At 43.0% G+C, this 11,284-nt stretch overlaps 1 protein-coding gene across 1 annotated transcript; it reads left to right on the top strand.

The window, feature by feature from the left end:
- Nucleotides 1–384: 384 nt before the first annotated feature.
- Nucleotides 385–10,084, top strand: GAL (galanin and GMAP prepropeptide). The gene is made up of 7 exons (XM_030451117.1): nucleotides 385–450; nucleotides 544–878; nucleotides 1,069–1,149; nucleotides 2,003–2,057; nucleotides 2,974–3,060; nucleotides 5,838–5,915; nucleotides 9,958–10,084. The coding sequence occupies exons 2-7, from the start codon at nucleotides 561–563 to the stop codon at nucleotides 10,008–10,010; spliced, it is 672 nt and encodes a 223-aa protein (XP_030306977.1). The 5' UTR covers nucleotides 385–450; nucleotides 544–560; the 3' UTR covers nucleotides 10,011–10,084.
- The last annotated feature ends 1,200 nt before the right edge of the window (nucleotides 10,085–11,284 follow it).

The following is an 11,284-nucleotide window of genomic DNA, read 5'->3' as shown; positions in this document are numbered from 1 at the left end:
TAAATTAGTCCTATCACTGGGGAGAGCATCCCCAGCCTTTAAATATAAACATAAAAATAGAAATTAAAAAAAATTTAAAAATAAAAAATAGATACAAACCAGTGAGGAAATATTATAATCAAGTTTTGACCCATCTCCTTTTGGGCTTTGCTGCTGGCTCAAGGACACGACTCAAAGGGATTTGGAATGTCCCCTCAGAAGGACTGTAAAGGACTCGGAAGCTCCAGGAGCAGGGGCTGTAGGAATTCCTCCGTATTTTCTAATGCAAACCCCAAACGGTACGAGCCTTGTGAGCCAGCAGCACACGGACTTTTGTGTTTGGCTCTGCGATTTGTATTCACTTTGTGCCTTCTTCCTCCCCAGCACCAGCCGAGTCCTTGCGGAGGTTCAGCAGGTGACAGGCTCGGGCCAGGCTGCCCGGAGCAGAGCTCCTCTGCCTGCTCATCAGAGGTAATTGCCCAGGCTCTTATCTCCCTGCAGCCTCCAGCCTGCTCCCGAGGACCTCTAATTGAATTGCTGTCATTTTTGTCCTCCCTAATGTAGCGGCTTGGCCAGGGGGAATGACTCAGGGGAGGCGGAGGAGAAGATGGGAGGGAGGGCGGCTTTGGGCTCCCCTCCCCTTCCCCAGCGATGCCCCCTCCGCCACGGCACAGCTGCCGCCCATAAAGAGTGGAGGGACCTCAGCCTCGCAGCCCCGCACCCCGCAGCCTCGCAGCCCCGCACCCCGCAGCCTCGCAGCCCCGAATCCCTCAGCCTCGCAGCCTCGCAGCCCCGCACGCTGGGCATGCGGTGAGCGCCGTCCGGCAGCACCGCAGCCTTCGGAACCGCAGCGCCCGCTGAAACGCTGCGAGGGAGCGGCCGCCGCGCCCCAGCTCAAGGTACCCCCCCCCCGACCCACTGAGCCTCCCTCCCTCCCAGGGGAGTTTGGTGGGCACACGGCAGCCCCACTGCCACATCAAGGCAAAGGGGTCCCACTCGTGACGGGGATGCTCGCACGACCTGAGGGATCTGTAGCTGGAGGGCAAGGCGGTAACTCGGGGCATTTCCCCTCCTGTGGTTTCTCTCCAGATGCAGAGGTGCGCGGGTTTCCTGTTTCTCTCTTTCATCCTTTGTGCCGCTCTGTCAGAAACATTCGGGCTGGTTTTCTCAGTAAGTACTCACCGCACTTCGGGAGGTCCGGTCCATCGGCCAGCATCCGTGTCCAAGCTGAGGAGGAAATCTCCTAGTGATAAGTAGGGAGAGGGACGTGAGGAGATGCAGCCCTCAAAAGTATTTTGGGCAGTAAACAGGTTTTTAGCTAAGAATTTTGGGCTTTGAATTGTAACTTTGCTCCCCGGCAACAAATGCTATGAGTAAGGAGGGGGAAAGTGTCTGATTTATTAACCAGAATTGGAGGGATGTCCCATTTGGCTCAGAAAAGGCATTGTACATACAGACTGTATGGGATGTATGGTGTTGCTGTATTTAAGATGGATTATCTTCATTCAGAGACTGAGAATCTGGGGAAAACCAAAGCCAAGTCAACACAGTTTTGAGGTTGTATCAGAATTTAGTGAATGACAATGCAGCCTCATTCTGCAGTTGTCACCCAGAGCTCTCAAAGGTGGCTTTAAACCAACCCAAACACTTCATGGAAAACATTGCTGGCTGTGAAGGTAATTTTGGGGAGGGAATATAAACTGGGGGTCCAAAATTAAAATTTCTGCCTTCAGAGTGTAAATCCCACTCTTGGAGAATTCCATGAGTTTCACTACTATGGTGTGAAAGCTTCAGACCTTTGCTGTCAACAGCAAAACTTCTAACTTAGGGAGGGGAAAAGAGGTCACCAGTAATATTTCCTTCAATATTACTGGATTTTATTTTTCACAGTACTTCTTGATTTCAAGAAGATGTGTCCTGCTCACAGAATGTCCTGTTGGTTGTTGTTTGCTCTGTCTTTAGAAAACACTGCTCAGGTCATGTAATAAGATAGCTGATTTTTATTTATTTTATTTTCTTTAAGGCAAAAGAAAAAAGGGGATGGACTTTGAATAGTGCTGGTTACCTGCTTGGGCCACGTAAGTCAAAATATATTTTGCATTATATCAAGTTAGAGACTTTTTTTCTTGTACAGCAACTTGCTCTGGTAAGCTGGTAAGACATAAAGACTGAAACTCATGTGGGACAGTACTTTGTGGTTTTCTTATGGTAAATGCTCCTCACTACCTCTCTGGAAGTGTTGCAGTATCTTATAGCATCTTAAATGTCAAAGAATGACTAAATATTCTCAATTTATTTAAGATTCCACTTTTAAATCTATTTAAAAATGGTTTTTCTACCCAACTTCTTTAATGGAAAAAAAATATAGAAAACAAATAACATGAAAACTCATTACATAGAATCATAGAATCGGCTGGGTTGGAAGGGACCTCAGAGATCATCAAGTCCAACCCTTGATCCACCGTTGCGGTTGCTAGACCATGGCACTGAGTGCCACATCCATATTTTTTCATTATGTAAAAAATATTTATTGTATAAGTTTTTAAAGCACAGGAGTACAGTGGTGTACAAATATGGGAACCACAAAGGTAAATTATAAGAAAAGTGAAATGTAGTGCTAAGCTATCTCTAATTCCTATCCTTTACCATTATTTGTTGTTGTAACAACACTCATTACAGATATTTCTATATTTTCAGCCTTCATAATCCATGACAAATACTACAGATACTTACTGTAACTCTCTTCATTTTTTTAAGTAACCTTGTTGATGTCTAAAAACCAAAAAAACCAAAAAAATGAAACAAGCAAAAACAAAACAAAAAAAAAACCCAAACCAAACAACTAATTAATCTTAAACACACCAAATGTCTGTAAATGTATTGGCCTCAAACAGCTCTAACAAAGGATTTTTTTCTTTGAAATACATTAAAAGTTTGCAATATCCCAAAGGCTGTTGTTAAACTAATTAACTCTTCTGATTTTTAACTTACCAGATGCAGTAGATAACCACAGATCTTTTAATGACAAACATGGATTCACAGGTAAACGTGAACTGCAGCCTGATGATGATGTTAAAGCAGGTAATGGAATTCTAAAAATCAGTATTTTTAATGTTTTTTATGTTTAGTTGCTTATTTAGTGTTATTAAATAAGTACCTAGGTACAGGGCTATTCCTGCACTGTACCAAAAATCCCAATAAACATATGGAAAGAGGAAAAATGGAATTTGGCCATTGAGTGTGCTCTTTATACAGGGCTGCAATTTAAAACATCTTGGTGCCTTTGAGAAGTGCTGTAATTATATTGCTTTTAAAGTAGAATAGATCATATTACTTAGAATAAACCTGTTTTTATGTTTAAATTACTATTTCAAATGTCCTCCAAGACATGACACTCAAGAGTTTATTTTTCTCAGCAAAGAAAAAGCCCTTAATGGAATTTTGTAGTAAGGAAAGGCATAGAAACTGGCAAATACATTTCTTTTTTTTTTTAATTCTGATGCTCCAGAGCTGCAAGTACTCATCAGAACTATATGGCACTGCTCATGCTTCAAGTGTCTTAACTTTTTTTTAAAAAAATACAATTTCATGCTAAATCCCACAACGTTTCCTATATTTAAGATGGATTATCTTCATTCAAAGACTGAGAATCTGGGGAAAACCAAAGCCAAGTCTACACAGATTCGAGGTTGTATCAGAATTTAGTAAATGACAAAGCAGCCTCATTCTGCAGTTGTCACCCAAAGCTCTCAAAGGTGACTTTAAACCAACTTTGCAAATGTAGCTGACACTGAATAAGTTCAGAAATAAAGTGCTTAATTACAATTTCATGGACTTAATCAACAGTAACATTAATTAATACACATCTTAGTTGTTACATTCTCAGAATTCCTGCCAGTTTAGTTCTGCTCCATAGTTTCATGGTGGTTTTGGTTGCTTACTTTGGTGGTTTGCATTTGATGATGGGATCAAGATAGGCTCTTTTCTCAAACACTGGTGGAAAAATAATATTTTTCCTGTCAGAAAAAATGTGAAAGGAAGGCATTTGCCATCTGAGAATGCAGCTCAAGGGCAACGTTGTCTTTGTGAGTATTCTGCCATCTCCTTTACAGCAGGATGATCTCTAAGAAGCTCTCTGGTCAGGTACTACACAAAACCCAGCTGAGCTATGGGAAAGAACCTTTTTCTTTGAAGCTGAAGTTTATCCTAAAGTTTCTCTCCAGAGGAGATTTAAATATAAGAACAAATGGATGAGGTAGTCAGAATTCTTATTTTAACTGCAAGTGAAAGATTTTTAATTTGGTTTTTTTTGTAAATAAAAAAAATCTTGTGCTTATTTCCAAAAGTGTCTTAAAATGGCAGTGTGCATAGACATTATTACTGTAAAAGAATTCCTGCAAAGGACTGCTCTCTCTATTTGAAGGAATGCTGCAAAATTCACAAGCTCTCCAGAAAACGTAGCAAAGCTCTAAGCTGTAATCTAAGGATGCTACAGAATACTGGGTCCAGAGGGAAGGAAAAAAAATAAATCACAACAAAACAACCTGTAAGCATTAGGAAAATATTTACATACTAAGAGCACAACTGTTTCTTTACCAGGAACTTGCAAGGAATTGGCTATAGAAAACTAAGGTAAATAGCAGAGAAATACATATGTAGGGTATGGCCAAGTGACTAAAGAAACATATTTATCCAATAATCAAAAAATATTTATCCAATAAATATCCCATTGCTAATAAAATCTGGCATTAAGAGTAGATTAATGAATCATAACAAAAATCCATAACAGATTAGGTGGGAATAAAAAATTAAGGAAAACTTCAGATAATACGAGTGTTATTAATGTGAGTAATAATATCTTTCTGTCAGTTCACAGATTGGAAGGCAAGAATTTTAAATACAAATTTCTTAATTTGGTTCTTAAATGCTGACTCCAGAAACCTCTGTGTCCTTCCAGCTTCCCATCAATATTTTCTATTTGTGTTACAGAGCTCAGGCTGCCTTCTGACCTCTGTGTCACTAAATCTTCTCTTCCACCCTGGAAGAACTCCCCCAGCCTGTTGCTAAGTCAATCTCTCAGGAACTGTATTTAATTGATGTAATAATGGGACTGTCAGGCAGCTCTTGGCACCCATCTGTTGTGGATGCAGAGAACTAAAAATTCTAGGGAAATTACCTGCTGTTTGTTCTACTCCCTTTTTGATTTGGTTTGGTTTGTTTTTTTTTTAAATAAATACAGAAAGCTCATTTCTCAGCCTCCCAAAGTGCAGTGACAAGCTCCCCAGGAGACTGATACATTGGGCTGTTTAAAAAGCACCAAAAATAAATTTTTGATAAATTTATAAATAAATTGTATGAAATACCTATGCAAACACCCCCCCCCTTCTGAGCTGCTGGGTAAGTTTCAGGCTTAGCTTTTGGGCTACAAACCACTTTTGTATCACTTGAATGGTTTATTGGGAACAAAACCAGACTCTGTGAAGAAGTTTTTAACTATTTTGCAAAGCTGATGGTTTTGTTTGCTAAATTTACTTTCCTTACCAATCCCAGCCTAGCAGACACAAGGGAGGGAGTTGGCAGCAGAGGAACTTTCTTTTGGGACAGACCTCAGAAGGTCTTAAAAGTCATGGCCATTAAGGTGTGAAAGCAGCTCCTGTGTAGCACACCAAGCTGGGAAAGTTTAATTCTGAGGACTTGCAGTCACCTAACCTAAAAAGTGCCTCCTAAAAAGGAGGTTTTCCATTAAGGATTTTAAGGAACAATAATATTTGGATAGCTTTTTCAGAGTAGCCACAATGTCACCTGCATCTGATCTTTGAACCATGTTAATGTTAATTAACAACCAACTTGTTTTACAGGGAATCTGGGAAGGACGCTGCCTGACGAGAACGTTGTGCGCACACTGATCGAGTTCTTGACTTACTTGCACCTCAAAGGTTAGTGAACACCTTTCTCATGTTTCACAAGGTTAGTGAACACCTTTTTAAGGCTTCACACTTTCACGTGTGACATTTACTGAGAAGACAGAACTACCCTTGGATGCACAAGGCTGCTACAGAGTTGAGTATGCAAGGCTCTGAGCAGCATCTCGGGGGAGAAGGAGGAAGGAACTATACATTTCATTTTATTAAAATGAATAATTTAGTAGGAAAATTAAGAGAAGGCCTGATTTAGAGAGTGCCAGCAGTCCCAGCCAGCTGCAAGTCAATGAATATCCAACGTAGCAGGATTCTAACACTGTTTGATTACCCTGGGCATTGTGAAAATTATAACAGCTCTCACTAAAATTGTATGGGCCCAGCTTTTAGAACATCTGAAAACAAACTCAATATGGCATGATTACATGGGAGTTAGTATTAAACAATTCAGCAACAGATTAAATAAGGCCTCAGCTTAATGCCAAGAGCAGGTGGTTGAAATTCTGAAACACTTGTTAATGACAAAAGAAATGCATCTCCCTTTCTGCATGTGTTCTAAGGTAAAGTGATGTCATAAAACTGCAGAACCACCCTGCTGTGCTTTGACAAACAGCTCACAGTTCTGCTAGTAAAAGGGAGTCTCAAAATTGTGTACAGAACTGTAAAACTGAGCGTAGAGCTTACACATTAAGCTGTTAGAAAGGAAACTTCATTATAGCATGAGGTGCAAGAGAATTCTGTCTGCTTCTCAGTTTTCATTAGTTTTGCCTTTTAAAAAACAATTCTGATCTTTACAAAATATTTTTAAAATTTAAAACAAGAAGGAAACAGATTTGAAATAATAATAATAATAATAATAATAGTCTAGCATTAACCCTGATGCTGATCCAAGGTACAAAGCCACACTCAGCTCCTCGTAGCAGCTGCAGTTGTACAGAGAAGGCTGAATGCCAGCACTGCCTGCAGAGTGTGACAGTCCCAGCAAGAGGAGGAGGTGGCCTCAGGTGTAGGATGACTGATGAGACAGTACCCGAACCCTCTTGTAAAGGCAGCCATGGGAGAGGAAAAAACATGCCCTTAAAATTCCCCTAATAGAGTGAGGGTGACATTTATGGGATGTGTTGGCCAGCCTGAGGCAGTGAGCCTGGGCTTTGCCCTTCTCAGCCCATTGTACCTGCATGGGTCAAAACCACCCTGAAACTTGATGGAAACCCACACCCAAGAGTGGGGTAGACATGAAAACGAAGCATCTTCATGTTTCTTGTTCTCACAGAATTGCCTCTGCATCTTCTCAAAGCTCCAGTTTCTCCAAACAGGAAAATTTTAGATTTTAGATGATTTCTTCCACAGCAAAATCAGGCCATGTATGAAATGTTGAGCTCAAGCATGCAATGAGTAGGCTAGGAGCTGCTAAGTTGGAGGAGCAGAAAATAAAATGCATTATACAGAAATACAAATCATTGTTTCCATGGGACAAATGAGGAAAAAAAAGGCTGTATTGCAGCTCTGAGTAACAATTCCTTGTTTAGGACAGTGGTGACAAATAGCTGGTTTTATTCAGCAAAAGATGGTATAATCTTTCCTCATAAGAAAAGGAATCTTTAGGTCATATACAGTGGCTTTTCCCTGGGACAGTTCTTGTATTCTCAGGTTTCAAAGGATGCAGAATGTTACCATGTTATCCCTTAACAATGGTTGATAGGATCACAGAATGAATCAGAGAATGCATTGGGTTGGAAGAGACCTTTAAGGGTCACCACCCTCTTGCAATGAGCAGGTACATCTTCAACCAGATCAGGTTGCTCAGAGCCCCATCAAGCCTGACCTTGAATGCCTCTACCACTTCTTTGGGCAACCTGTTCTAGTGTTTCAACACCCTCATAGTGAGAACTTCTAATGTCTAATCTAAATGTGCCCTGATCTTGTTTAAGACCATCGCCCCTCATCCTATGACTGCATGGCCTTTGAAACAGCCCCTCCCCAGCTTTCCTGCCCCTTCAGGTACTGGAAGGTCCCTGTAAGGTCTCCCTGAAGCCTCCTCTTCTTCAGGCTGCACAACCCCAGCTCTCAGCCTCTCTTTGTAGGAGAGGTGCTCCAGCCCTCTGATAATTTTTGTGGCCCTCCCCTGAGCCTGCTCCAGCATCTCTGTGTCCTTATTGTGTTGAGGGAGCTGGACACAGTTAATCCAGGTGAGGTCAGGAAAGCAGAGAGGCAGGATGACTTCTCTCCATCTGCTGGCCACAACTCCATTTGATGCAGCCCAGGATGCAGCTGGCCCTATGGATTACAGCCATGCAGTGCTGGCTCTTGTCCAGCCTCTCATTCACCAGCACCCCAAGTCCCTTTCTGCAGGGCTGCTTTCTATCACATCATCCCCCAGCCTGTCCTGATAATGGGCATTGCCCCTACTCAGATGCAGGACCTTGGACTTGCTGAACCTCATGAAGTTCACATGGGTCCATCTCTCTACCTTGCCCAGGTCCCCCTGGATGACATCCCATCCCTCTGGGTATGTTGGCTGCACCTTTCAGCTTGGTGTCAACCCCAAACTTGCTGAGGGTCCTCTGTCCCACTGTCTATGTTGTTGATGAAGATATTAAACAGCACTGGTCCCAGTACAGAAAGCTGAGGTGACCACTTGTCACCCATCCAGCCAATTCCTTATCCTCTGAACAGTCCGTCCATCAAATCCCTACCTTTCCAACTTAGAGAGAAAGATGTTGGAGGACTGTGTCAAAGGCCTTGCAGAACTCCAGATAGATCACACCCAGAGCTCTGTCCTTGTCCTGTCACTGCATTGCAGAAAGCCCCTGGGCTGGTCAGGCAGGACTTGCCTTTAGTAAAGCCATGCTGGCTGGCTTAAACCTCCCTGTCCTCCCTGTGCCTTGTTAGAGCTTCTAGGAAGATCTGTTCCAAGATCTCCCTGGCTGACAGCTCAACAGGCTTCTCCTTTCTACCCTTTTTTAAAATGAGTGTAATGTTTCCCTTCTGTCAGTCACCAGGGACTTTGCCTGCCTGCCATGATTTGTCAGATACCCTGGGGACTGCCTTGGCAGCTCCCTCAGGACTCTGGAATGCATCTCATCAGGTCCCATAGAATTACAGATGTTCAGGCTCCTCAGGTGGTCCCAAATCTTATCTGGAGTATGGTGTGCTCCCCAGTTTGGGGAGGATATGGAGGTGCTGGAGAGGGTGCAGAGAAGGGTGGCTGGGCTGATAGGGGTCTGGAGAAGAGGTGTGAGGACGAGGCTGAAGGAGCTGGGGCTGTCCAGCCTGGAGAGGAGGAGGCTGAGGGGAGAACTCATTGCTCTGACAGCTCCCTGAAAGGAGCCTGGAGTGAGGGGGGTGTTGGGCTCTTCAACCCAGGGACTACTGATAGGACAAGAGGAGATGGGTTCAAGTTGTCCCAGAGGAGGTTCATAGTAGATATTAGGAAGGATCTCTTTACTGAAAGAGTGGTGAAGCACTGCCCAGGGAGGTGGGGGAGTCACCATCCCTGGAGGTTTTCCAAAAAATGGGGAGATGTGGCACTTCAGGAGATGATTTAGGGGTTAAGATGGTGTGGGACTGATGGTTGGACTTGATGATCTTGAAGGTCCTTTCCAAGAATGGTGATTCCAGTGGGAAGTACTTTGTCCCTCTTGTCCCCATCTTGTGCTCCTTCAGCTTGGAAGGTGTGAGAAGAGAGGCTGCCAGTGAAGAGCAAAACCAAAAAGTTGAGAGCCCTCTTCTCATCCACTGTTACCTCTTTGCCACTCCTGCTCATCAAGGGGCCATGCTTTCTTTAACCTTTCTTTGCTTTCTTTAACCTTTCTTTGCTTTCTTTAGCCTTTCTTTTCTAATTGACACGCCTGTCAATTAGAAACATTTAACATTTAAAAGTAAAACTAATTGTTTATAAATTAAAATATGAAAAGCTCAAGGATTTACCTGTCATAACTGAGAGAAAAAAATATAAAAATACATACTACTGAAATTGGATTTAATGATTTAAATTGCTAAGATGAATATGGCTACTTACATATCTGTTAATTCTTTTCTTTTTTTCTCCTTTACTCAGAGGTGGGAGCACTTGACAAACTACCTTCACCAGAGGAAACAAACCAGTCTTGAAGAAGAGTGTATTTTATTTTGTTGTAATGTAGATTTAGATTGAGTTCTATACAAAAGATTCAAATGAGCTGAAGATGAGAATCATTGTTTGCATCCATCTGGTAAATAGTAAGCAGCCTTCTGTCCTCTGGTTTTTGTTTGGTTGGTTTTTTGTTTGTCTGTTTTTTTTTCCTCTCCTGTGGTGTTCTAGTGTAAAATTTTGCCTTGGTTAAATTTTTCTGTAGGTAAAGCATAAAATAAAAATAAAGAGCAACCACCTTGTTTCATTTTAAAATTAAATACCAGCACACAATACATCGTATGCAAAGCCCCTGTTAAAGTATAAGGTTACACTGCATCTGCAGTCTGCAAAATTGCAGTGAAGTACAACATAAAGACTTCTTATTGGGTACTTTATCTAACTGAGAAGCACAGTCACCTCAAACTGCTGCTATATGGAGTCTTTGAGGTCACAAATGTGATAGATAACAAACCCTGCCTGTAGGATCCTATTCCTACATTGGTAATAATATCAGATCCACATTCTTGAAGAAAATCTCCTGTTCATTCCAACATTTAAAAAAAATATTGTATTTTATGTGATGCTTTAATCTGAGTTCAGCAAAAGAGTGGCATAAAGACAGCCCTGAGGAGAAGGACTTGGGGGTGAGGATGGAGCAGGAGCTCCACATGAGCCCTCAGGGTGTGCTTGGAGTCCAGAACCCAGCCGTGTCCTGGGGGCACCAACAGCAGCACAGACAGTGCTCAGGGGAGGGGATTCTCCCCCTCTGCTCAGACCCCACCTGGAGTTCTGTGTCCAGTTCTGCAGAAACCAACATCAGAAGGACACAGAGCTCCTGGAAGGTGTCCAGAGGAGCCACTGAAATGCTCAGAGGGCTGAGCACCTCCCTGGGAAGCCAGGCTGAGGGATTGGGGTTGTTCAGCCTGGAGAAGAGGAGGCTCCCAGGGGAGCTCAGAGCAACCTCCCAATATCTGAAGGGGCTACAAGAAAGCTGGGGGAGGGCTTTGGACATGGGGGGTAGGGAGAGGACAAGGGGAAAGGGTTAAAACTGGAAGAGGGGAGATGGAGGTTGGACATGAGGAAGAAATTCTTTAATTTGAGGGTGCTGAGCCCCTGTCCCAGGCTGCCCAGGGAAGCTGTGGCTGCCCCATCCCTGGCAGTGTCTCAGCCCAGGTTGGATGGGGCTTGGAGCACCCTTGGGCTGTGGGAGGTGTCCCTGCCCATGCAGGGGGTTGGGACTGGATGAGCTTTAAGGTCCCTTCCAACCCAACCC

The sequence above is a fragment of the Calypte anna genome, chromosome 5 (genome assembly GCF_003957555.1).
Source record: "Calypte anna isolate BGI_N300 chromosome 5, bCalAnn1_v1.p, whole genome shotgun sequence".
Taxonomy (NCBI): domain Eukaryota; kingdom Metazoa; phylum Chordata; class Aves; order Apodiformes; family Trochilidae; genus Calypte; species Calypte anna.
Note: the sequence above shows the minus strand (reverse complement) of the source record. Positions and strands in the feature narration are given on the sequence as shown.